General features: G+C 34.4%; 2 protein-coding genes and 1 pseudogene across 2 annotated transcripts; 1 reads left to right on the plus strand and 2 right to left on the minus strand.

Moving 5' to 3' along the window:
- Positions 1 to 3287: 3287 nt before the first annotated feature.
- On the minus strand, positions 3288 to 3980 carry LOC120189955 (50S ribosomal protein L31, chloroplastic-like). The gene is made up of 2 exons (XM_039193090.1): positions 3838 to 3980; positions 3288 to 3752 (listed from the first exon to the last, which is right to left on the minus strand). Exons 1-2 carry the CDS (start codon positions 3907 to 3909, stop codon positions 3417 to 3419), a joined length of 408 nt encoding a protein of 135 aa, XP_039049021.1. The 5' UTR covers positions 3910 to 3980; the 3' UTR covers positions 3288 to 3416.
- Positions 3981 to 14568: 10588 nt separating this feature from the next.
- LOC120190522 lies at positions 14569 to 17968 on the plus strand (annotated as a pseudogene).
- Positions 17969 to 18051: 83 nt separating this feature from the next.
- LOC120190521 (mannan endo-1,4-beta-mannosidase 7-like) lies at positions 18052 to 20420 on the minus strand. The gene is made up of 5 exons (XM_039193595.1): positions 20027 to 20420; positions 19751 to 19945; positions 19396 to 19518; positions 18815 to 19017; positions 18052 to 18731 (listed from the first exon to the last, which is right to left on the minus strand). Exons 1-5 carry the CDS (start codon positions 20345 to 20347, stop codon positions 18278 to 18280), a joined length of 1296 nt encoding a protein of 431 aa, XP_039049526.1. The 5' UTR covers positions 20348 to 20420; the 3' UTR covers positions 18052 to 18277.
- Between the last annotated feature and the right edge of the window lie 5881 nt (positions 20421 to 26301).

Below are 26301 nucleotides of genomic sequence, written 5' to 3' on the forward strand. Positions count from 1 at the left end.
TTTTTAAAAGCAATATTAAGCTAGTCTATAATTTATGACCAGCTTCGTTACCCCTCTATTTTTTTCGGATCTGATTTAGTCCAGTTTCCTGGGTGATTGCAGTAGATCTTTTAGCTTAATTAACAGATATATATGTGGCATCACATGGATATATCATTCTATTAATGTTCCAACTTCAAGCTATCTTATTGAGTTAGTAAGCTATAAATGTGATTCATATCTGTGTCAAAAGGCAATATCATGCCACCACACTGCATAAAAATGGATAGTTTCCATATACAAATTTGGTTGGGCAAATGCAATCTTATCCGAAACGTATTTAGATAATAAGAGGCAACGTCCAAGGTAAAAAGCTAAGCATTCTTTGAAGATAAAATTGTTTTATCCATATCCGCGAAAAATTGTAAATTCTTTGCACATAAACAAATAGGGTTTTGGATAAGAAGAGGGTTATCGTTAACTTTTTGGGTGGGCAATGCCAAATATTGGCCTAAATGCTGACTCTGATGCAGACTATCTGATCTTTAGCTTCCCCTATTTACTAAGGAAGCCCCTCCTTGGGACACAAATTCTAGGAATGCCTCTCGCTGACTCTGATTGTTCCCTTGTAAGACAAGCGAAGTAGATAAAGCACAACTTGTGTAAAAAGGAAAAGCATGGATAACTTCAGAGCAATCTGACTTTTAAAATTTAAAGATTATAAGTCCCTTAAATTTTCAGAAAGAAACCTTGCTGCTTTACACATCTTAGGTACGTTTTTAGATACGAGTGTCACTTAAAAGATTTATGTTGATTCGTTCAAATATGAATATCACTTGAAAGATCTTCATTTTTTTACTTTTAATTTAAAGAAAGAAAAATAGAAAAACCTTCTATTCAGTATATTTTGATTCAAAAACTCGTCATTTTTAAATCATTTTTACTCCTTTGTCTTTTATTTATCATCGCCTTTTTTTCAATTTCTTTCTTCCTGCATTTCTGGTTTCCCTCACAAAAATGTAGGATTTTTTTTTTTAATTAATGGTCTTGAGTGCTACAAATTTAATTTTCTATATGAATTTTATTATTTTTACTAATTGTTGTAAGTTCAAAGCAGGGATACATGAATTGCTGCAATCACAGGTAGTAGGCACAAGTACAAAGGAATTGTTGCAATCATGTTTAAAATATATCTATCAAATTTAACATTTAAATCTTTATATATATATATATATATGCATATTCTCTTACCAAATGTATCTTTCAATTCTTGAAGAGTCAGCCTAAAAAAATTTGGCATTTTATTTGCTGGAAAATGGCCAAAGTGATTGAGATATTGAATTTGAACGGGTGAGATAATTGGAGGAGTGAAGGGTCATTGTGTTTGTATGCACTAAGGAGACAGTCCGAGTCAAGATTCGGCGGTGGGGATTTTGCTTTTGCCCTTTGCCCTTGTTTTATGCCCCTCTTCTGTTGGATTTTATGACTCTAATATCATTTTATCTACACACAATTTTATCCCATATAATAGATATAGGCTTATCCTTAAAGCAAGGCTTGAAAGCCGAAAACAAGCTCAAAGGAAATTATGAAAATTGTTCAAATATATATTTTAATGCATAATATGAATCTATATCTTATTACAATATATTCCTTCTTTATTTTATTCTAATTCTTCAAATATGTCATGTATGTATAATTAACATTTTCAAAATGTAATATCAAGATCCATCCTAAAACATAATTTATATATAATTATGAAAATTGTTAAAGTGATAAATATTTTCTAAGGTGTAAGAATTTTTAAAAAAAAGTAAAACATGTAATAAATTCTAATGATAACTTAAATCTTATACTAAGTGTTCAATCTTTGATAACTCAACCATCCACTTTAACAAAGAATTTTACATCTTCCAAACTTTAACGTGACGCTCATATTATATAACGTACCAAACTCACCGACCTACAAAAGAGATAACATATTTTATTTAGTTGGCAGTGCTGTGCTTAAATTAATTAATTCAGAAACGACTCAAAATAGTCTTTTTATTTTGTTAATATATGGATAAAAAAGATTTTTCTTGTCATAAACGTGGAAACTAAATTAAATTATAAGTCATAACTAATTTCTTTTTATTTATTATAATTCTATCAAAGCTAAATTGATAACATTATTCCTTTTTCTTTAAGTTAATACTTGTTTTTTTTTTAATTCATAACTGATATTTGAATTTTCGGTTTTTACTCCCCTTCCTGCTAGTTAATGACCAATGATAATGTAGTTTAATAATTGAATGACACGTGATAATATAGATACTAAAAACAATTAAATGCGGAAATAAAAGATAATATAATTTAGGTACCAATTGTGAGTCAAGTCTTCTATTAAAAGGCTGGCTTTTCTTTTAAAGCTTCGGGCTTTTTAATCAATGTCAAATTGGGAAAAAGGCTTTGGGTCTATTTCAGTTAATGCAGGCTCTCGAGATGAGAGGAGGAAGTTCTACCTATTTGAGTAGTGTTTTTATTTAAAGGTGCTCAATTCAAGCCCAGCCTTTCTCATATAATATGCATCGGTTTGGTTTTGATCATAACTTGGATCTTGCTACGCACATCCATGCTTGGTTTCTATAATTTTCTTCCCTTGTATTATTACACAATTTACACCATCTTTAAATTTACAATTAAAACCAAAATTCTAAAATCCAAATTACCAAAAGCTGCACCATTGTTATCCAATTCAAACTTATATACAATACAAGGATGCTAAAGTAAATATACTTTTCATCCTTCTCCACAAGTAATAAGAATGGTGTCCATGTTCACCATGTCTCGAAGTTTTCCTTTGTTCTTTTCTTTTGTACGGGTGCAAAATATACAACTCATCCTAAAATACCTGGCTATGGTGGAGAAGGAGATTCAGCAATTCTACTTGTGGTGAGAGATTTATTAGACATGGCTATGGTGGCTTGACATTCTGAGTGGTTGTTTACTAACAAAATTGACTTGATATTCTGATGACGCATTTATCAATTAGAACCCCTAAACAATTAGAGCCTAAAAACAACAATGACCAAAAACAACACTGCAGCAGACAAGCAAACGCTGTACAATTAGAACCCAAAAACAATGGCATTGGACATCCTAAACAAGATAAATAGTTCCCTAAATTTCCCAGAACTCAGTACTGATTAAGCAAAGGCCATAATGTATTGAAACTTTCAAAATCTTTGTCAATAAACAAATTGATGAATAGTTTGTCATTCTTTTCTACATCTCTGTTAACTAATTACCATGACCAATGTCCTATCTGCCACAAGATTAAATACCATTTTTTTATCATTTAAGCATAATATCAAACACAAACCAAGCATTTCAATACCGTATCATTAACAACCTTGAATAAGGAGGAAAAACGAATAAAATTACTAGCAATGGATCTACTTCTTCTTGCCTTTCCCAGCTGACTTCTTCTTAGTGGGCAAAACAATCTCACCCTTAAGCACAGGAATTTCCATAATCTCAGACAACCCTTCAAACTTCTTACGGAACTTCTCGACCTGGTCCGCGTCCACAAGTACAGCCGACCTGTTTCCGAGGTAGAAAGGATGGTTCCCCGACCAAACATCCACCACATACTCCTTTTGGGTTCCACCTGTTGTCGACACCAATTCTCCATTGCAATAAACTTTAGCATCCTCGTAGAATTCCGGGTGGATGTCTTTTTTCCGGCATGTAATCTGTGGCCTATAGCCCCCTCCCGTTGCAGTAACCGTCTATTAACAAACAAAGAAAGAAAGGGGAAAAATAGGTGGTTAAGTTGGATGATTAAAGATTAACTTGGGATTTTGGTATATTTACCTTTGTGGTGGCGAATGAAGTGGGAAGAGAAGGCTTGATTTGGAGAAATGTGTTGGGGAGATTTAGCGCCATTACTTATCTGGCTTTTCTGTGTTCCAAAAGGGATAGATAAGTGGATGACGGAGTTGAGTGATGAGATCGATCCTCCCAAGTTCTGAATTTACACGACAACCTCAATGATTCTTCTTTAATGGGCTAAGGTCGATGCACAACCTTATTGGGCTTTGGATGAATTTCTGAAAACAAGTCGGTGGTACAAATAGATATAAGCTCATCGTCCCGTAAATAAATTATTTATAATATTTTTTAGATAAAAAAGATTTATATTTAATTTCGACTTTTATATTCAAATGAATGTTTGATTATCAGTTGATATATTATTATTATATGTATTTTAATATTAGTGATGTAGTATTTGTATTTATTATTTATATGAAATATTTAATTTGATTTTTAATATTTTATTGTATGATTTTTTTATTTTTAAATTATTTATATGTGTAGTATGATGGAGACAATGTTATAAAGTGGATTTTTAAAATGTTAGGAAATATATATTTATAAAATTTTGAAAATAAAAATAAATTATCAATTAAAAATATAAAATATATAAAAATATATATTAACTTAAAATTTTTGGAGGCACAACAATCTCGTTCGTTTTCTTCGATCTATCATATTTTTTTGAAGAATAAGTTAGTGTCGTAGATAATAAATGGTTAAGATGTGAATCTTTTGTGTGACAAGTGATTTGAAAGGATATAATCCCTGTGCCACTGATATATAAGAGAAAATAACATCAGTGACCGAAAATTTCTTATAATATACGATTTTGACCAACTTTTTTTCGATTTGCCAAAATGACCAACAAAATCGCAATGCGATCTGTATATCACAACGCGATCTCCAGTATCGCAAATCAGTTTCCAGATTCGCAACGCGATTTTGACTATCGCAACGCGATAATACATAATCGCAACGCGATTCTGACTATCGCGTTGCGATAATATAAAATCGCAATGCGATTTTCAAAGCGCCATTAGTATCGCAACGCGTATTTTATTTTCAAATTCCAAACACAAATATTAATATATCTCGTAATCGTAACTCTTAACCTAAAACCCTAAATCACAACTCAATCTCATCTTCATCTCTCACTCTCTACGGCGACATCCGTCCCCATCTCCGACGAAATCCGTCCCCATCTCCGGCGAAATCCGTCTATCTTCATCTCTCAGAGCCACCCTCACAATCATTCACGATCAGAAATGGAAAATCAACCACCGAGGGTTAGTTTTTTTAATTATTTTTATTTTGAAAATTTTGTATTATTATTTTGAAAATTTTGCATTATTATTAGGTTTTTCATATTGAAATTGATGATAAGTTTACTGGTAATTTCAATAATAGATTAACCATTTCACTTAGATTGCTTATTAAATTCATTCGATTGCTGCCAATACTGCTAAATTGTTTAGTCTTTAACCCTTTAAAGTTAGTATTTGTCTTTGTTTTGTCTTTTGGTTGAAGTAATGCAATTAATTCAAGTTTCAATTTTAGACAATGACTATTTGAAACTGAGGATCGCAACGCGAAATGAAAATCGCAACGACAAAATCGTAACGCGATTTTAGTTTCGCGTTGCGATTATCTCGTTGCGATAGTCAAATTCGCGTTGCGATAGTCATTTTTGTGTTGTGATTTTCATTTTCGTGTTACGATTTTAAGTTTCAGAAACTATTATTCTTCTGCAAATTGAAACTTGAATGAATTGCATTACTTCAACCAAAAAACAAAGACAAATACGAAATTCACAGTGTTGCAAATTTAAGTTTGAAGAATAAACTACTACTACTCTTTATGTTTATTATTGTTTTTGGTATATCTTCACAGTTTAGTTTTTGGTATATCTAACTTGGTATGTTTATTGTTTTTGTAGAACTTTTTTTCGGCTCAATTGACCTTAAGGAATAAAATAAGCCTAGTCACTACAATTGCGTCGAACCTTTCACCTGTACAAAGAAAATTGTTTGAGGATACTTGCTTCGGGCCATGGCTGAAAGTACAACATTCGGGTGGAGATGCTATGTTGACCCATTTGTGGCTTCAGACCATGACTAGCGATCTACCCAAGAGTATAAAACGTGGTAATGAAGAGATATGGTTTCATTTTCCACCGGCGTATACGTGTTTTGGGCGGGAGGAGTTTTGCTTAATCACTGGTCTACGCTTCGGACACGATGATGTAGGTCGATACACTAGTCATATTACCCGCCCATCATGGTTATCCCGGGTTTTTTCTGAGCTGTCAATGGAGAAGCCGAATTTACACGTCGACAACTTGACGAAATTATTGAATAAGAAAGATGGCTTTACTTGGATGGATGACGTCGATTTTGTCCGAGTATGCCTTTTAGTACTTTTGCATGCCGACTTTTTAGGCAGAGAGGCCAGACAACTTATTCCTAAGGACCTAATATTATTGGTAGAGGACCTAAATGCATGGAACCTGTTTCCGTGGGGTTCGTATCTATGGAAAGCTACCTGGAATAAGTTGTCGTCTGCCTTTGATGACCGCAAAAGTTTGCGTGGCGATGGTTTCAAATACACTTTGTTAGGCTTTATTTGGGCCTTTAAGGTAAGAATTTCTATATAATGTTTCCAAAATTATAATTAATTATTTAACAATTATTAATGTTTGTGTATTATATTGTTTGTATATTTGGATATTTGAGGTTTTTCCCGACATGCAGACATATGCATTAAAAACTTCAAATGATATTCCTAGAGCTATTTCCTGGAAGAGGAAATGGCGGCTGTTGATTTGGGAAGAGTTACTATGGTATACGACAATAAATGATGTAAGTTAACACAAATACTACCATATATAAACAAGTTATTACTAGTACACGTTTAACTTTGTTTGAGCTTTTATATTGTTAGGAGGCCAACACTCCATTACAGAGGCTGACACCCACGGAGGCTGAGCTTGCCACTGATTGGTGGCAAGCTAGTAAGCGTTTTTTTATGGCACGGATGATGAGCAGCCTCCACTTCGAGAGCCATCACCTCACCCAGAGCCATCACCTGATCGACCACACTATACACCTCTACAACGAGAGCCATCACCTATTTTGTCACATCATCGAGCCTCTTCTCCACCATCACCTCATGATAAGCGGCTGGCAAAGATGCCATAACTTTTATCTCCATATTCTCCACCTCCACCTCCACGGGATGAGTTAGGGGAGTTACGTGATGAGGTCAATGCCTTGCGTGAGGAGGTCGGTACTTTACGCGATGACAATGGTGCATGGCGTGATGAGGTATCTACTTTACGTGGTGAGGTAGCGGCTCTGCGTGAGATGGTAGCATCGTTACAGAATGAGGTTCATACTCTACACAATGAGGTAAGTTTAAGATTTTTCATATATTTAACTTGATTTACTCGTAATTTCACTTAGATTAACCATTTCACTTAGATTGCTTAGTAAATTCATTCAGTTGCTGCAAATACTACTAAACAGTTCTAAAATAACCCTGTTGCGATAGTCAAATTCGAGTTGCGATAGTCATTTTCGCGTTGCGATATTCATTTTCGTGTTGCAATTTTAAGTTTCGTGTTGCGATTTTAAGTTTCAGAAACTATTCTTCTTCTGCAAATTGAAACTTGAATGGATGGCATTACTTCAACCAAAAGACAAATACTAACTTCACAGTGTTGCAAATTTAAGTTTCAAGAATAAACTACTACTCTTTATGTTGTCCTTGAACATGCACTAAACCTATATGTTGTCCTTTTAAATGTTTATATAATTTCTTACTTCTGGAATGTTATCTGATGCATTTTGTGAACTATGATATAATAATAACTTGGGTGAATACCGTGCAAGTTTGAAACATATTTGTCTTTGTTTTCACTGTTTAATATCATGTCTGTTTATTTACTGATTTATGTATTAATTTATTTTTAGCGGCCCGATAAGGTGAATGATTTACGTCGGGTTTTTTTTGCACGACGGGGTTCATGCATCAAACGACGTGCACGTGTCATTACGTCTCCGTTCACCCCAATAGTGCGAAGACTCCATAAGAAGAAGCCCGACTCATCTGTCATCGTTCAAAAGGCTTCTCCTATCGTTCAAGAGGCCCCTATCATCCCTCAAGAGTCCCCTCCCTTCGTTCAAGAGGCCCCTGTCATCGTTGAAGAGGTCTCTCCAACCATTCAAGAGCCTGATTCACACGGCATAATATGTCGAATTATTGAGAAACCCTCTCACGTGCCGGACATGATGGATGACTATTGGCTTTCGTATGAGTTACCGGCCAATACTATTCCGGCAGATAAAGTGGAGAGGAGAACACTACCGGAAACAATTCTGGATAATACCCTTTGGGCTAAGACCGCAGTTGATTTTTATCTATATGAGCGGAGCTAGGGGTGTTACGCTAAAATATACAAACTCAACGATGATATGCATTTGTTGATTGATCGGTCTTGGTGGGGTGTGTTATTATGGGTTGAAGATAAAGGTTATTTCGATGGGGGATAAGTCTTATATTTTTTTATATTTCATTTTGATAATTTTTTTTAAATTTATGTAATTCACTAATATATGTCTTTTTTTGTAAAACAACATATTGATGCATGGGTGTTACGTCTTCTAATGATAAGGAAAATGAGGAAAAAATAAAAAAAATGCGTGATATACAATTATGCCGAAGTCTTTTCACGTAGTTCACTTGAAGAATCAACGACAAGAATCATATGTGTTGGCTAATGGACAAGCTAAACTTTATCATGCATGGTGGGAGGTCGATAAGGTTAGTATTTATTTTTTAAATTTTTTAAAGGTGTTCATAAACAAGTGCGCAATTGAATTATTACTTATGATTGCAGGTGTTTATCCCTGTTTTGGAACGTACTCATTGGCTTCTCGTCGAGCTTTAACTCCCATCCCTGAAGACAATAGTATATGACAGCATGATAAATTACATATCATTGTCTGATTTGAGAGATATTATTAAGGGATGGAGCTCTTATTTGGCTAAATTCTTGGATGCGATTAATTATTGGACTTATTCAGGAAACAAGAAGCCAAAGAAGTTCAATGTTACAGTTATCAGAGACGAGATCGCGCCACAACAAACGAAGGAAGCCTGAGGGGATTGTGGTCCTCTCGTATGCATGTACTTGGAGCGTTTGACTACAGGAAGTACACAGTTTCTACCTCCCACCGATAGAGATAGAGGTGCAGTAGGCTTGTGGTTTCGGCATTTTATGGCTAGAGCGATATATGCGAGACGCTGCCTACCTGCATTCGCGTTATGAAAGTGTCCATAAACAATTTGTAAGTCAAATGCAGGTGTTGTTAAGTACCTAGAATTCAATAATAATTTGTTGTTTGTTGGTTTTAGATGTGTAGAAAGTGTTGTTTGAGCAAATGTTTGGTTTCTGCAGGTTAATCCTGAAGTGAGCTGCGTGAAATTGATATATGGGTGCATAAACAACTGTCTGGGGTATACTTTTTTTGATTGTTTAATTGATTTGTAAAAGTTGATTTATTTAACTGATGTGTAAATAATTCTTATTTGTGCTTGTTTAATTGATTGAAATTTAAAAGTTGATTTGTTGATTTCAATCTACATCATATTAAAGGCAAAAGACCTGTTGAAGATACACTTTCGTAACGCTAAACTCAAAATTGTAATGCGAAAGTCAAAATCGCAATACGAAAGCCAAAATCGCAACGCGAAAGTCAATTTACGTTGCGATAGTCTAATACGCTTTGTGATTTTCTCGTTGCGATAGTTAAATTCTCGTTGTGATAGTCAAATTCTCGTTGCGATAGTCAAATTCCCATTGCGATAGTCAAATTCCCATTGCGATAGTCAAATTCGCGTTGCGATAGTCAAATTCGTGTTGCGATAGTCATATTCGCGTTGCAATAGCCAAATTCGCGTTGCGATTTTTGAGTTGCGATAGTCAAATTCGCGTTGCGATATTCAAATGAATATGTAATAAGTGATAACAACTGAACATATCATAGCAATGTTCAAACTCAAGTTACTAATACATGCCTAACAGAAAATGTTAAAAGTTTACACATAAAATACACATAATAGTCAAATTCGCGTTGCGATATTCAAATGAATGTGTAATAAGTGATAACAACTGAACAGATCATAGCAATGTTCAAACTCAAGTTACTAATACATGCCTAACTGAAAATGTTAAAAGTTTACACATAAAATACACATAATACAACGTTTGCATTTAAAAATCACCTAAGTTAATAGTCCCAAAAAGTGAAGCCGGTTGTGATTGGGATTTTGATTACCTTTTTCTTGACACCATATGAGCTTTAGATTTTGATGAGGATCCATATTTTGGTAGAGGAAAAGATGATTGTGATGGCACTAGTGATCCACATGTCAACCTTGTATGACAATTTTCCTTACGCCGACTACATGTCGATCTCTTATTCTCTTCACCCTTGGACGGTATACGATCGTGACTTTTTGGTCGGCCAGGTAGCCTTCTGTCCATGGCTGGTGGCAAAACTATTTATAAGTCATCTAGTATGTCCCACTCAGAAGGATGTGGAATAGGGTAGATAATCTAGGCATAAATCTGTCGATATACTTCTGTAGTGTACCAATCTATAGCGTATGTGCTTGAATCATCTTGGTTTAGATGAAGAGCAACTTTTATAACATGGCCACACGGATAACCAGATGTTTGCCATTTCATACAACTACACGTCTTTGCATTTAGATCGACAAGCCCATTTAAGTTATTATCCAGTACTTCAAACAAAGTGTTTGAACATGGTTCAACTCTCCATAACGTTGACTTCACAATACGTTTCATTATCTTTTTTTCAGTCCATGGTGTAACACGATGTTCCAATGTTCCTGTAAATTTAAATAAATAATACTTAGTAAAATATATGATAAGTTACGAATTTAAAGAAATAATACCTGCATGGTTTCTTTTCTTGTAGTACCACTGTTGAATAGAGGCTCGAAAAAACTCCATTAACATAGTAATGGGTAATTTCCGTGAATGACGACTTAGAGCGTTGATTGATTCTGCACTATTAGACGTCATGAAACCATATCTTGCTCTAAGTTGATGTACTCTTGACTATCTTTCAAACCCGACATCTTCTAGTGTTTGAGCACACTGAGACAAAACACGTCTTAAACAATTTATATGCTTATTAAAATCCACTTCCCGATAAGCTTTTACAACCTTCCAGTATGTCCATTTGTGATTTTTTTATACCAGCATACCTTTATTTTAAATTTCTATACAAATGAACACCACAAAGTCCATGAAAAACATCTGGGAAACACCTTCTAACAGCGTTTTCAATTGAGTTTGCCCTATCGGATATGATTGTCAGATTGCTAATAGGACCTATGTAATCCCTAAAATACCCCATAAACCATGTCCATGAATCAGAGATTTTAGATTTGCTAACCCTGTAAGCTATTGGCAGTATCTCATTGTTAGCATCCATGGCTACTGCTAATAAGTTTACTCCAAGGTATCGACATTTTAAATGTGCTTCGTCAACTATAATAGCTGGGCGCATGCAAGTAATAAACGAATGAATCTACAAAATCATATACACAAGAAATATAATCATTTAAATGTGAAATGCATGTAACTAACAAAAATGAGTCAACAAAATTATATTGATTTACTAACCGCAGCACCAATGGCGATAAACAGCAACTCAAAGCGTCCATCTCTATCTATTTTGATATGAGTTACCGACCTAGGATTTTTCAGCTTTAAATTGTGACAATAAGCCGACAGTTGGGCAAACGATGCTTCTGGCGACCCCCTCAACAATTCCAAGGCATAACATTTGGCTCTCTAAGCTTGAGAATATGAGATACTAATCTTGAACCGAGCATTCATGTCAGTTATAATTTCATGTCCCTGATATACCCTGCCATTCAAAAACATTAACTCAGCCAGAAAACCACCCAACACCTTTTTGTTTGCCTGTCTATGGTGAGGAAAAACTTGAGTTCTTGAACATGTATGTTTATCAATAAAAGTCCTAACTTGAAACATTTCACAATCTTTTATCCTCTTTGCAATCATACGCCACATACAGTTTTTGTCAATCATACACATTGTTTCGAAACGATCTTTGCTTGATTTGTTAACTTTTAGTTGATAGCCATATTCTACACATTTCGTATACAAACCTATCTTCAAGTATTCCTTTGTATCAAAACAATCATCTTTCTTGATACGAATAATTTTTGTGTAACAATCAACTGCTATCTTTACCAACTCTTCTTCCGGTATCTGAAGTAATTCTAGCATATTCCAGTTATACTCCCGTGGCATTTTCTTCGAGGATTTCTTTTTCTTCTTCAGGGTTATATGAATTACAGAATGTATGTTCATTCACTGTCATAACTTCCTCCTCATTATCATCAACAACATCTTCCTCGGCAGCGGCTGTTTCATCATCAAAATTCGGGTATTGACCAATATCAAAATCATTATACGCAGGGTCTGTTTCTTTTTCTGAAACATCATCAAAATTCGAGTATTGACCAAGATCAAAGTCCGGGTATTGACCAAGATCAAATTTCGAATACTGACTAGTACTCACAATTTTTTCTGTTGGCTCATCATCGACTAACTGGTCAATACAAAAACCAGAATTTGGTGCTGAAAGTTGATTGGGATTTGGATTAGGGAAAGGTTGTGGGTTTTGAGATTGTGTTTGGTATTGGAAATGTGGTGAAACAAAATTTGCTTGGTGATGAAATCGTGGTGGAACCATTAAATTTTGAGCATCATAAACTGAGGTTGAAAAACTTAGTTGATTACTACCCGCTACTGACCCAACTTCACTACTTCTAGGTTCAACAACATACAATGTAACATCATCTTGCGAAACACTAATGTAAGCAATGAATCGTTCAACATCTTCATTGTCGGTTAACAAATAAACTTTATCGTTTCTCTGATAAGATAGCCTAAATCCACTTAAGGGCTCTAAATTCAATTTATTTGCAACACATAACATTAGAGTTTCATAAGTTAACTTTTTTAATGACAGTTTTAGTTGAAGAATCATAGGTAAAGGCATATATTGTAAAACACGATGAATATTCTCCCATGACCCTCCAAAACACAAATCTATCCAAACATGATCAACATTAGATGATTTCATTATTGTAAATTAATTTACTAAACAAACGAGCTGCAAAACTAAAACCTGTTGTCGGATGGGGAAGGATGTCGTTGGATATAGGAACGGATGTCGCCGGAGAGAGTGATAGATGGAGATGAAATGAGTTGCGATTTAAGGATTTAGGTTATGAGTTGTTGTTGTTGCGTAGTTATATACCCAAAACATTTGTGTTGCGAAATTAAAACCTGTTGCAAATTTGAAATTCAGCATTGCGACAGTCAGAATCGCGTTGCGTTAGTTAGAATCGTGTTGCGATTATGTATTATCGCGTTGCGATAGTCAGAATCGCGTTGCGATTTACATATTCGCATTGCGATAGTCAAAATCGCGTTGCGAATCTGGAAACTGATTTGCGATACTGGAGATCGCATTGCGATTTTGTTGGTCATTTTGGCAAATCGAAAAAAAATTGGTCAAAATCGTATATTATAAGGAGTTTTCGGTCACTGATGTTATTTTCTCGATATATAATTGTCAATTAGAGTTGAGGCTGAATTATTTAGAAAAAATAATATATATATATATATTGACCTCTCAAAAAAATATTTAACAAGTTATTAAATTTGGTTATCAAAAATATATATCATTTTAGAATTTAGAAATTAGTTAAATATCATTTATTAAAGGAGTTGATATCTACCTTTTTGTATTATTGTTTTATTTTTAAATGGATAAAAATTTATTCTTTCTACGTCATTTCTTATTTTAATGCATAAAATAATTCCTTGTTTGGTACTTCATCTTTTTAAGTTCAGGGCTTCAATCAATTTATTAAGTATTTAACTTTTGATTTCATTTCAGTTGAATATATTTTTTAAAATATTTTTCAATTCAATTTATTTTTACTGTTTTATTTCAAATATCTATATTCACTATGTGAGTTCATGAATTTTCATTTCCAATAATAAAAATTTAAACACAATTTTAGATAACATTATTATCTATTTATTTTGTTTCTTTAAATATTTATATGAACAAATGAATATTAAGAAAGGAAAAGAAAAAGACCCAATTTTCGTGCCTCTCGTGACGGCTCACACGCCAATATTCATCAAACCAATAGAGATCTTTCCCACTTTATACTGATTGTTCTTTAAGCTTTTCCCACTTGTTTCCACTTTCAGTTCAACCAAAAGAGATTCCTTTATTCACTGAAAAAACTCTGTTCTTCACAAATTTTAGTTATCCGACTCAGCAGTTCGGCCTTCAGGTAGCGAATTAAAGCTTGCACAGTTTAGAGTTTTTCTCGGATCTGGGTGTTTTGGACTTTGAATTTCTATGACTTAGATGAAGTCTAAAATCGTCTCATATATTTAATGAATCCCTGTTTGATCAGTGTTCTTACTAGTTAGTAGTTACAGTTTGTTGCCATGAAATATTGGGACCACAAAATACTTTGCTTTTTGTCTGATTTTCTTCCTTTGCTTACTAAGTTTCTAAATTTGCCGAGGTTTGGTCTTCTGATATTTATTTCCTTTCTTTTCTGTTAACTTTCCGGAGAATCGTATGAATATTGGTTTATAAACTCAGCGATGGAATCATTCTGCATGTCACTAAAGGCTAATGCAAGTCCAACTAATGTCAGCAAAGTTCGTTTACTCTATTCTCACCCCAAAAATTAATAAGGATACCATTGTAAGTAAAAGAAAGCATTTTCAGTGTCGTGCTTGACCCAGGGATTAAACAACTAGTGCCAGATTTCTAACCGTAACAGTTAATTATTTTTCTGATTTTTCAGATCTTTTAATGTTGGCTTTTGAATCTTTTGATTGTCAGAATTTTGAGGCACCAAAAATTGAGACCCCAGAAGCAGACCCAAAGAAGGTAGCTTCCATCATATTGGGTGGTGGTGCTGGGACTCACCTCTTTCCTCTTACTGGAAAAAGAGCCAAGCCAGCAGTAAGAAACCATTGTTGGGAGACATTTATTTACTTTTATGTTTTAAATTGAAAGTAAACATTGGAGAAATTTGAAGTCTCACATTGGTGGGATTAAAGTTTTCTATTATTTTGTTTGGTTTACAGGTTCCAATTGGAGGTTGTTACAGGCTGATTGATATTCCAATGAGCAATTGTATCAACAGTGGGATAAACAAGATATTCATCTTAACTCAGTTTAACTCCTTTTCCCTCAATCGTCACTTAGCTCGGACATACAACTTAGGAAATGGTGTAAATTTTGGGGATGGTTTTGTGGAGGTAAGGCCATATTGATTTAGCAATACCACTAGAGTTGTTCGAAATTATGCATATTATTTAGAAATCCATGTTTTTGCTAGGTTCATGATGTTATGGTATTTTTGTCTTCATGGAGTTTTTATTACATTTCTGGAAGGGTTGATGAAACTACGTTGCCTGACACAGGTTCTGGCGGCCACTCAAACACCGGGAGAAGCAGGGAAGAAGTGGTTCCAAGGCACAGCTGATGCTGTGAGGCAATTTGTGTGGGTCTTTGAGGTTAGTTGCTAGGATTAGTGTTTGAGCTGAGATCATCTGCCTTGGCCCTGAAGTTCACCAAATATGATTTGTTTAACTTTAGGATGCCAGAGCCAAAGATGTGGAGCACGTATTGATATTGTCTGGCGATCATCTTTACCGTGCAGACTATATGGATTTTGTAGGTACGTAGTTCAACTGCTCACAACTGAAGTACTGCATTCAAGGCCCCTTCTTTTCTTTTTCATGAATAAAGATTGTACCTTGAAAAATCATCTGGCTAATCTGCAGTTATTGTTCTTGCAGAGGCATACTGACTCAAATGCTGATATCACAGTCTCTTGTTTACCAATGGATGACAGGTATTTATTATGTTTACTTATGTGTGTCAAACATTCTAAGAAAAATGTATAATGGCTATATTCTTTATATATGATTCACTTAGTGTAACGCTATGCAATATCTCAATATTGGTCTCCATCTGGCTTTTAGATTCTTTGAATATTGCTTTCATTTTTCTGTTGCCGAGGGCATGAAGTATGTACAATGGTTGCTTTCTTTCAGAATTGGGAATTAACTGCACTTCATTTTGCAACCGTGCATCAGATTATGGATTGATGAAGATAGATTGATCAGGACGGGTCGTCAAGTTTGCTGAGAAACCAAAGGGCCCCGATCTTAAAGCTATGATACAAGCTTGTTATTATAAACCACGTTTCCATAATTGTTCTGTTTCCAGACATTATTGTTTCCTGATAACCAAAACTAAAACTGTGTCTACTGGCATCAGTAAGTTCCTCTACTTAGTGATCTTGCTTGTTTCACATTTGTACTACAGCAAGTTGATACCTCCATATTAGGCCTATCAGCGCAAGATGCTGCAAGATATCCATACATCGCATCAATGGGTGTGTATGTGTTTAAAACTAGTGTATTGTTAAAGCTTCTAACTCGGAGCTATCCATCATGCAATGACTTCGGCTCCGAGATTATTCCGGCAGCTGTAAAGGAATACAATGTCCAGGCAAGTTTACTTTCAAAAGAAATGTCACCTTTAGTTTTCGCTATGTACTTTCAGTAGCAATCAGTTACTATTTGCAATAATGAGGACTTTTAATCTAGTGATAAAAGTGCTGAGTTTCTGGCTGTTTGATTGTTTTCAGGCATATTTGTTCAATGACTATTGGGAAGACATCGGAACAATAAAGTCCTTTGATGCCAATTTAGCCCTCACAGAACAGGTTGCTCTCACTTGTTCTGTAGAAGTTTTAACTTTGTAATTTACCGATAAACAAACATACTGAATCCCCATTTATCGGCTTGCAATAACCCAACAAGTATAAGATCCTCCCTTTTAGATGCTGCCATGTCGTCATGTTTGCATATAGATATGGAAATCATTTGCCTTATTTTTTCATTTGGTATGTTTCACTATGAGACACCTCACTCATTCCACTCGTGTACTTCTCTTGCTAAACATGGCACTTGGTATCTATTCCCTGAAAACTGATTATCCATGCAGCCACCAAGGTTTCAATTTTATGATCCGAATGCACCTTTCTATACATCTCCAAGATTCTTGCCTCCTACCAAAGTTGATAAATGCAGGGTATGATGTCAAACTTTAGTTCATGTCATGGATCATAATTTGATCATCTTTATCTCATGGCTAATTTGTCACTGCAGATTGTCGACTCCATAATTTCACATGGATGTTTCTTGCGAGAATGTAGTGTACAGCACTCTATAGTTGGTGTGCGCTCACGATTGGAGTCCGGGGTTGAGCTTGAGGTGATCCATCATCTTCTCTTTCCCATATAAAAGCATCTAAAAAGGGATTAGAAGTACCCGTTTTTGATAATAATCTGTATTTTAAAAGTACCTGCTATATGTTTCCTTTGCAGGATACCATGATGATGGGTGCAGACTATTACCAAACCGAATCCGAAATAGCATCTCTGCTAGCGGATGGAAAGGTCCCTATTGGTGTTGGACAAAATACCAAGATCAAGTAAGATTTAGATCGAAAAACCATCTATCGACCAACGGAACCTGGTTCTTGCATCTAAACCATTGTATCTGATGATCTCCTCATCCGTCTTTAAAATAACTCCTTACCTTGTTAACTAAAAACTTCTTGCATTGCGTTTTTGCAAGGAATTGCATTATTGACAAGAACGCCAAGATAGGAAAAGATGTGATCATATCAAACGCTGATGTAAGTATTGTTTTCCTTGCTTCCATGCATGTAGAATGCTTGTGCCCTTCGATAATTTTAATTTACTCTAATCCACCCAGGCTGTTGAAGAAGCTGAGAGACCAGAAGATGGGTTTTACATTAGATCCGGGATCACCGTCATACTGAAGAATGCAACAATCAGAGATGGAACTATCATATGAAATTTTGAATCCTTGTGGAGGTGGTGAATAACCGAGGGCCTGTAGCCTGTTCCATTGTGAAAAAGAAAAAATATAGGACTGAAGCTTTGTATACTATAAAGTTCCAATGCAAATTTCAAATAAAGTCGAACACCATTTGCTTCATTTATAATTATCACTTCTTGGATTCATTCAGTAGCACAAACTCAAGCATACAGCACAAAATAAGCTGGTTCATCATAATCACATGATGTATTAAAACTTTAGCTCACAGTTCATTTCTAGAAGAGCATTCACCTCGTTATAAACCCTATATAAAAAACTAGCATTAAATCAACTTGTTACTTTCTCTTCAACACTTAAACTATTTATAATAATATATCTTCTTTCTCAATGTCCTCCTGTGTTACTGACACCATTTCCAGACCACCATTGTGCTCTTCTGATGTCCCTTGCTTTGTTCCATTTCTCCATGTCCTTCAACCTCACATACATCTTCCGAATATGATTAAGTTTCTGAGATTCTTGAGTAATGAGGTTTACAGTTGAGGTGCTTTGGCTCAGGATTACCTCGTACCCATCTCCATAAGAGCCCATTCCTTCAGCTAGAAGTTGCCAGAATAACCCACCGACAGCTGCACCTCCGCCCCTGGCCGATGAGTAAATAGCTGTGTACACAGTGTTGAACAGCTCGTCTCTTTGGTTAGGACCCGCAATTTTTAGAGATTTTCCGAACTCGGCAAAAAGCAATGGTTTCTGAAGGATGTTCTGCGCATCTTGGATGTGATTGTACAACCAATTATTCAAGAAGGCAATCTGGCTCTCATCATTTGAGCTTTGCAACCTGCTCAACAAGAAAATGATTCAGATTCATGGAAGGATTTGATACATTGTTTTTTTACTGTTTTCACCGATCATATAAATTACCATTGATCAGGATAAGAGTGAACTGTTGCAAAATCAATGCCAGGGATCTGATTGTTTGCTATGAAATCAGTTCCCACTTGAAAGTTAGGGTTATATTGCTGTTTTTGAGACGATGATGGTCCATAAAACCCTTCCAAACCAGCTTCTAGTAAGTGATTTCCATCAATGGATTTCACATGAGAAGCCATCTCTGTAATCCAGGCCTGTTCAGAAAACACAATCAAAGCAAAATCTGTTGGTCATTGGGTGGATCCACAAAAGTATATCTAACTTCACCTAATTAGTATAACCGAACTCAAATAATGGACATGGTTATAGGTTCCAACTACACCACCGCATATTTCGACATTGGAGGCAGGTAAAGGTTAAATCCATTAAAAAAAAAAAGCTGATCTAAAGTTGTACAGTTACAGCTTCCAACGCCATTTTAATGGATCACGCATAGGTCGGCAAAAAGCCAACTGAAACCTTTAGCATTAAATTCATCAGAGAGTAAAATAAAAGAAGCAAGTTTTATGAAAAGTAAAACCAAAACAGAGCAACAGTGCAGCAGAAAAGGTTGAAGATGATATGTTGCTGACCTGCATGGTTTTTCCCGATGGATCCGAGAGGCACCTGGGCTCATTCATAAGCTCCCACGCCATTATAGCTGGTTCATCTTTGTAAGCAACTCCAGTCAGGGTGTTACGTCTCGTAAGAACAGTCTATTACACCCAAAAAGAGGAAAGAGAAAATAAATGAAAAGGCTTGCTCTTTGCATCAATTGCATATCTACTAATGTTCATCTACCTTCTGTCTGAATTAGTGAAATAAATTAATTAATTATTCAACGAAAATCTTACTACTGTCATTTATATAACTGTCAAAGGGTAGGCGTTTAAAATGCGAATGCGAGAGAAAGTGAGAGAAAGGAAAGGGGAAAAAACAGAGACTGACCTTGATATGGTTCTTGTAGTATCCTTTAACAACATAATTTGTAAAGAATTCATCATCCGAGCCAATGGATTGCCCTTGATTTCTTGCCCAGTTCAGATACTGTTTTTTCCCTCCAAATTGATCATAGTTATTCGCAAAGCTTAAAACTAACTTAATCCCATATCTCTTAGCCTCAGATACAACAAAATCCAATCCCTTCAAGGAAACAAAAAGAAAAGGACATCAGAATCAGATCACGGAGAAGATTATTTAACCTGAAAATGTTGTAACTTGAACCTGGAACATTTGTTCATTGTAGGATCCAGGTGAGTACTGAAGAGGTCTGTCTCCACCATCACCGAAAGCCCAAGTTCTGGCTATGGTGAGACAGTGCTTTTTAGCTTGTTCAAATGCAGATGAGACTTTGTTTCTCTGAGATGAATCGGCGGCCATGAACATGAGCCAATAAGCATTGAAGCCATTTGCATAGAAAGGACTTCCATTCAACATCAGTTGCACTCCTTTAGTTTTCACAAATCCATCATCAGCTTTGACATGCATAAAAGTTCCTTGTTGAAACAAAAGAAAAACAAACAAAACCAGACCCCAATCCTTCATCTCTCTCTCTCTCTCTCCTTAGTTTCTCTAGCAAAGCAGCAAAGAATAAAGAAAAGAGAAGGTTCTCGAGGTTTATGTAGGCGGTGGAAGTAGCGGTCACTATATTTTGCTGCTGCTTTAATTTCTAAATTGTACCATGCTCGTCTCGTTTTCTTTATTAACTTACCAATTGGGTAGTTTCTATCACAGAAAAATAAAAGGTAACCGAAAACCCTTTAATGCCCTTAAAGATGGATTTGAATGGCTTGAGAGGGACACACCCAAATGTTAATATTATGGCCGTCCATTCCATTTGGTAGTCCCCATTACTTTCCACATCCTCCATCTGCAGAAGCTATCGGAAACCAACGATGATAAAACCGGGGCCGGGGTTATACTGTTGTGCTTCAATTCATGAAACGAATGGCTTTATGACTTTATCATCGGACAAAATTTAAGTTGTATATATTCTTTCTAAATTATGATTGAATAATATGTACTTTGTCGACATTGTCTGGAGTTGATTAAAATTTTTCAAATTACATTTTTTTTTTTATCTTTTAGGTTCTCCGTTCAGTACTCATTTGAAAACAAAATTTTTCTTCCATTTTTGCTTACGTAGAAGTTATTTAATATAGGTTTAATACAAAAATAAGTGTTGAAATAATGCATCGAAAAATATTTTGGTGTTTAAAGAAATTTTTGTTGAAAATAGGTGTCTAATGTTTTCTCAATTATACTTTTAGATGACTATAATTATATTTTTTAATTTTTTAATAATAAAAATGTTATTTAAAAAAACTTAATTTATTTATTAAAAAAAATCCAAACTTTTAATGAAATTATAAAAAAAACTCTAAAAAATTAAAATATCTCATTTCAACCCCATTATCAATTGTCGTCGGCCATTTCTGGCTACCATCGTCGCCGAACACTTGGGCTTTGATCGAAATTGCACGGTGGTTCGAATGGTGGTGGCGGTGTGACTTATGGACTTCGGGATCGACCGGAATCGACGAAAAAATAGTGACGGTGACTTAAAATATGACGAACCTTTGAATGTTTCTCTACGGCAAACAGTGACACTTTACGACGAAAGTCCAATTGGCATTTGATCAGGATTCGACGTCGGTGCTGATGAAGGTGGCGGTGACGGTCACAGATGACCGTCGATGACCATGGAAAGGGGAAAAGGGAAGGGGAAGAGGGAAGAGGGAAGAGGGGAAAAGGAGGGGGGAAGAGGGGGACACGAACTATTTGGGTGTTCTTTTCAATAAAAAAAAGTATTTTTTATTTTTTGAATTTTTTAAAAAAAATTCAAAATTACTAGAACATGATATGTGTCACTTAACGATTAAATTTAACGGCTGTTTCGGTCCAGACATCTAAAAATCTCATGTGAAAACGTTAGACACTTGCTTTTAGCAAAAATTTCTTTAAGCACTAAAACGTTTTTCGAGTCAAAATTTAAACACTTATTTTTGTATTAGGTCTTCAATATATATATATATATATATATATATATATATATATTCTTTAAATTTTATCTTTTTATAAAAGAAGATTTTGAGATTTTACTATATCCTATTAAAGTTTTAAGACTCATTTCTATATAGTATTTTTAATGTCAGTTTGTAAAATATTATGAGCTGTCTCTAAGATCATTTAAATTAATTTAGTTGATGTTTCGCTCAGAATTTTATCATAGATTGTAAAATAAATTATTGAGCATTTTGCACTTAACCTTTTTCGCATTCGTTTGTTCTACGAATCATGTCAGGAGGTCTGTAACAACGACTTTATATTTATAACTATTTTCTCGTATAACTATAATTATCTGCACTACTATTCACCCATACTTTTTTCCAATATGATAATTGATCTTCGTGCGTTATATCAGATGGAGATAAAAGAATTTTTTCTTATTAATTTTCAAATGTTGAATGTGGCTTACAGTATATCTAATAAAACTTTTATCAGTGATCGTTCCAATCAACTTAAATCTCGAGCCTCTCTTTCTCATACATGCGAGATCGAGATTTTGAGAGTCATCAAATTTTATCTATCCTAAACCTCTGATACAAAAAGAAAAACCTTATTATTATGCTGCATCGTCGCTGGTTTATTGAATATGGATCCCAGATTTAAGGGTTACATTTTCCCTTAACCGTGAACATTCGTCAACACAGTACCTTCCTGGTTACCCATAACTGCTCTCAATTCGCAAACTTGAAGTCATCACTATTTAGCGTACATCACGGCAGCATTTGGGTTTGATCAGGGTTGTTTTATTGGAATGACTTTTGTCTCGGGGTAATGGTAAGAATGGTCCTTAAATTATAGTACACATTTGTAATATGGCCTTGTACTTTAAACTTTTATATTTCGATACCTAAAAGTTTTGCTTTCATCTACCAAGCAGTAAGTGTATATTATTAATTCCATTAAAAATGAATTGACGTGATATCACATAATAATATCATATTTCAGTATAAATAATTACTTTAAAAATTAATATAATATCCAAATGAAAGTATAATATTTTATTTTTTTAAACTAAAATTGATGCCACTTGTTGAAAAACTACATATTTCAATCATAGATGTTAGATAATGTCACATGACATTATTTATATGATAGTTCGTGTCAAATAAAAATAATTGTTATATTTATTTTTCAAAATTGTCAAATATAATTTTCGTGGCATTATATATCAAAAGTAATGTAACAGAATATCTGCCTTTTATTTTGACACACGATATAATTATGTAGTGACATGGAAAGACGTGTCAGTCGTTTCGTATTTAACAATGTCGGTAACATGTATAATTCTAGTAGATGGAACAAAACTTCATATATAGAAATAAATATTTTTAAAGTACACATAACATATTGGAAGGCTTGTTGTAGTTCAAGGGACATTCACAGAATTATCCCTTTATTTACTTAAACATGTAAATGGAGACAACAGTAAAAGATTGAAAGTCACGGTGAGGCAAAAGCAAGGCATAAAGGGGGAAAAGTGAAAAACAACACCTTCCCTCGTTGAAAAACTTAAAGAAGGAAAATGGGTGGTGGGTCATCCTCCATTTTCCCACCCAACCCAATGCTCCGTCTAATTTGCTTTATGTTGGAGCCTTCACGCTTCCCTAAAATGAACCCTTTTATTTTCTTACAGTACGCTCTATTTTGTACTCCGTAAGTTTTTTTTTTCTTTGAAATAGTTTGAAATTATTCTAATAAAATATTAATTTATAATACTTTTTTAATTAATCATTGATATCTAATCTATTGATCGATTAATTCAGATCGGATACTGCAGAGGTGATGACGATCCTCCCAACTCAGTTTGCTCCATTCGTAAACACCAGGATTTGAACCCCTGACCTTGCTTAAGGGACCTAATGTCTCATCTCACTAAACCAACTAGTTGTTGATATTTATAAAACTTTTTAATCAATTATAATACATACTCTATAGACATAACCATTTGAATCTAAAACTTTTAGAAAGAATAATGTTACTTTTAACCAATTAGATTACTTAATAAATTCTTGTACTCTATATATTAACATTACAACATATTTATTCTATGAATATAATAATAATTTCTAAGAATGTGAAGAATCCAAATTAACTTTCTTCTTTTAAATGCAAGAATTAGAATTTTCAATTTCTTTTCTTCGCTATGCAACCGTGGTCTTCTAATTGTTTATTGTTGTTGTTGTTTTTTTTTAGATTTTGGCCTACGATATACAATCGGTAGTTGAAAATTCGAGTAGCTCCGTTGTTAATATCTTAATCCATTAATTGTGATGCATGTAGGTGAAAATGATCCCTCCATGTCGGGCCAATTTCCATGATAAAACCACTCCTTATGCGGTCCACCTTATATTCATGTTTTCACAAATATCGTTTTATTGACGAGGAAATGTTCTTTTAGATTTTGACTTCACCAATGCTTTTTATTTTATTTTTTTAACCGTTTTCTTTGCAATTGTCAACTGATTTTAATGACATTATATTATATAAAAAATTAATAATGAAATTGATGAAAGTGCCCTCGCTTTTTCTCAAGACTCTCTATGATTTTATTATTTCATTTGTATTTTTTCCGACATTGATTCATCTCAGTCATGAATAATGAATGACAGAAGGACATCGAAAATATTAATTTAATAAAATTTCAATGTATATGCAAGGAATTGTGGAGTTTAAAGTTCAAAAAAGTAAAATAAAAACAAAAACTGGTTTTTGTTGCTGAAGATCCCATCACCGACGCAGCACCCCACGTGTTTTCACATTCCAAACGCGTAATGTTGAATAGTGACTATCTCGTCCGGTATTGATGGTAGTGCCGACGTCTCTTGATCTTCTCTGCTTTTTATTGAACTCATCAATCATTTTTTTTACGGTGGTTTTCATCGACTCGTGTTTCTAACGGCAAAAGCTTTTCATAATTCAGTTCGGTGCTTACTGCTTAGGTTTAATTAGCACAAGATCTGGATCAACCTTGGACGCCGTTGATGTTCATAGGGATGGGCATAGGTCGAGTTAGGTCGAATTTTTGATCTATCCGACCTGATCCGTATAATATATATTATCCATCCGATTCAAATCCGACCCGATACGAAATTATAATAAAAATATTATTTTTATTTAATAAAAATAGTGATTTAAATGAAAAAAAATAATATGTAGAGGAATATTATTGTAATTATTCCTAAATAAATAAGATAAATTATATTTTTTTTGAGTCAAGTCGGGTCATATATTTTTAACTCTAAACCCGAACCAGACCCGATCTAAACACCACATTTTAAAAAATATGAAACGATCCGATCCTAATTTTTTTTTAAAAAAACTTAATCCAATTAAATCAAATATCGAAACGAAATCCGACGGGTTCGGATCCTGGTCTCATACCTATCCCTAACTGTAGATCTAGAGCACTGGAATAAATTCTTTGATGTGACAGCTCGAGTGCTTTCCCTGCCTACTGTCCATTGATGTACGGGGATTCTCGTTGGAGGTTTTGCACCCTAACCAACCTAAATGCATTCAAGAGGCCGAAGATTGTCCATCCAAGGACATGACCCACGCCCAAAGCCCGGATATATCTACTTCACTGCCTTATTTATTCATTTTTTAATTTTGTAAAAATATGTTTCTTATGTTGAAAAACTTGGGCCTGAACAAGTACACTGAAAATAAAATAGCGGAAGGAACGGAAATTGTTTCTTTGGGTTCAATTACCAAAAAAATGAATACTTGGGGATGTCTTAATTACTTGAACACATTTTGGACTGATTTTTCGTTCCATGATATATTATTTTAATATATTTTTAAAAAATCTTATTTATATGTCAATTTTTCCCATCAATTCAATTTTGAAATTCAAAATTGATAATTAACTAAATTAATTAAAAAATTAATCTTATAATAAAAAATCAACTAAATCATCCTAAATTAAATTAAAAAAAAATAAAATATCAATTTTATAAGTTTTCAATTTAAACCAAAAAATAATCTCCCCTAATCAAATATACATGAAATTTCTTATATTCGATTCTATTTCTTTAGCCTTAGTAGAGTTGACAAAGATTGAGGTCCTGTATTTTTGAAAGTTTATGTTCGAATCTGGTTTAGTATAATGTTTCTTATATTCAATTCGAACCTAAACTTTTGGTTTAGTATGTCCTAGCTTGGATTAGATGAATCTGTTCCAAGCTGATGGCTTTGGTCTGAAATGCACAATAAAGTCATAAAACCTAGGATCAATGGAGTGTTAAGCATCATGAAAGCATGTTCCAAATCCAAAACTGTTAGAAGGTTAGTGTTCACTTCATCTACCGGGACCATTGACGTTGCAGAACAACAAAAGCCTTGTTATGATGAAAGCTGCTGGAGAGGTCTTGAGTTTATCCAGGCCAAAAAAATGAGTGGTTGGGTTAGTATTTCTTCTAGTTTTCCAA

Source organism: Hibiscus syriacus, unplaced genomic scaffold (genome assembly GCF_006381635.1).
Source record: "Hibiscus syriacus cultivar Baekdansim isolate YM2019G1 unplaced genomic scaffold, ASM638163v2 tig00116962_pilon, whole genome shotgun sequence".
NCBI lineage: Eukaryota > Viridiplantae > Streptophyta > Magnoliopsida > Malvales > Malvaceae > Hibiscus > Hibiscus syriacus.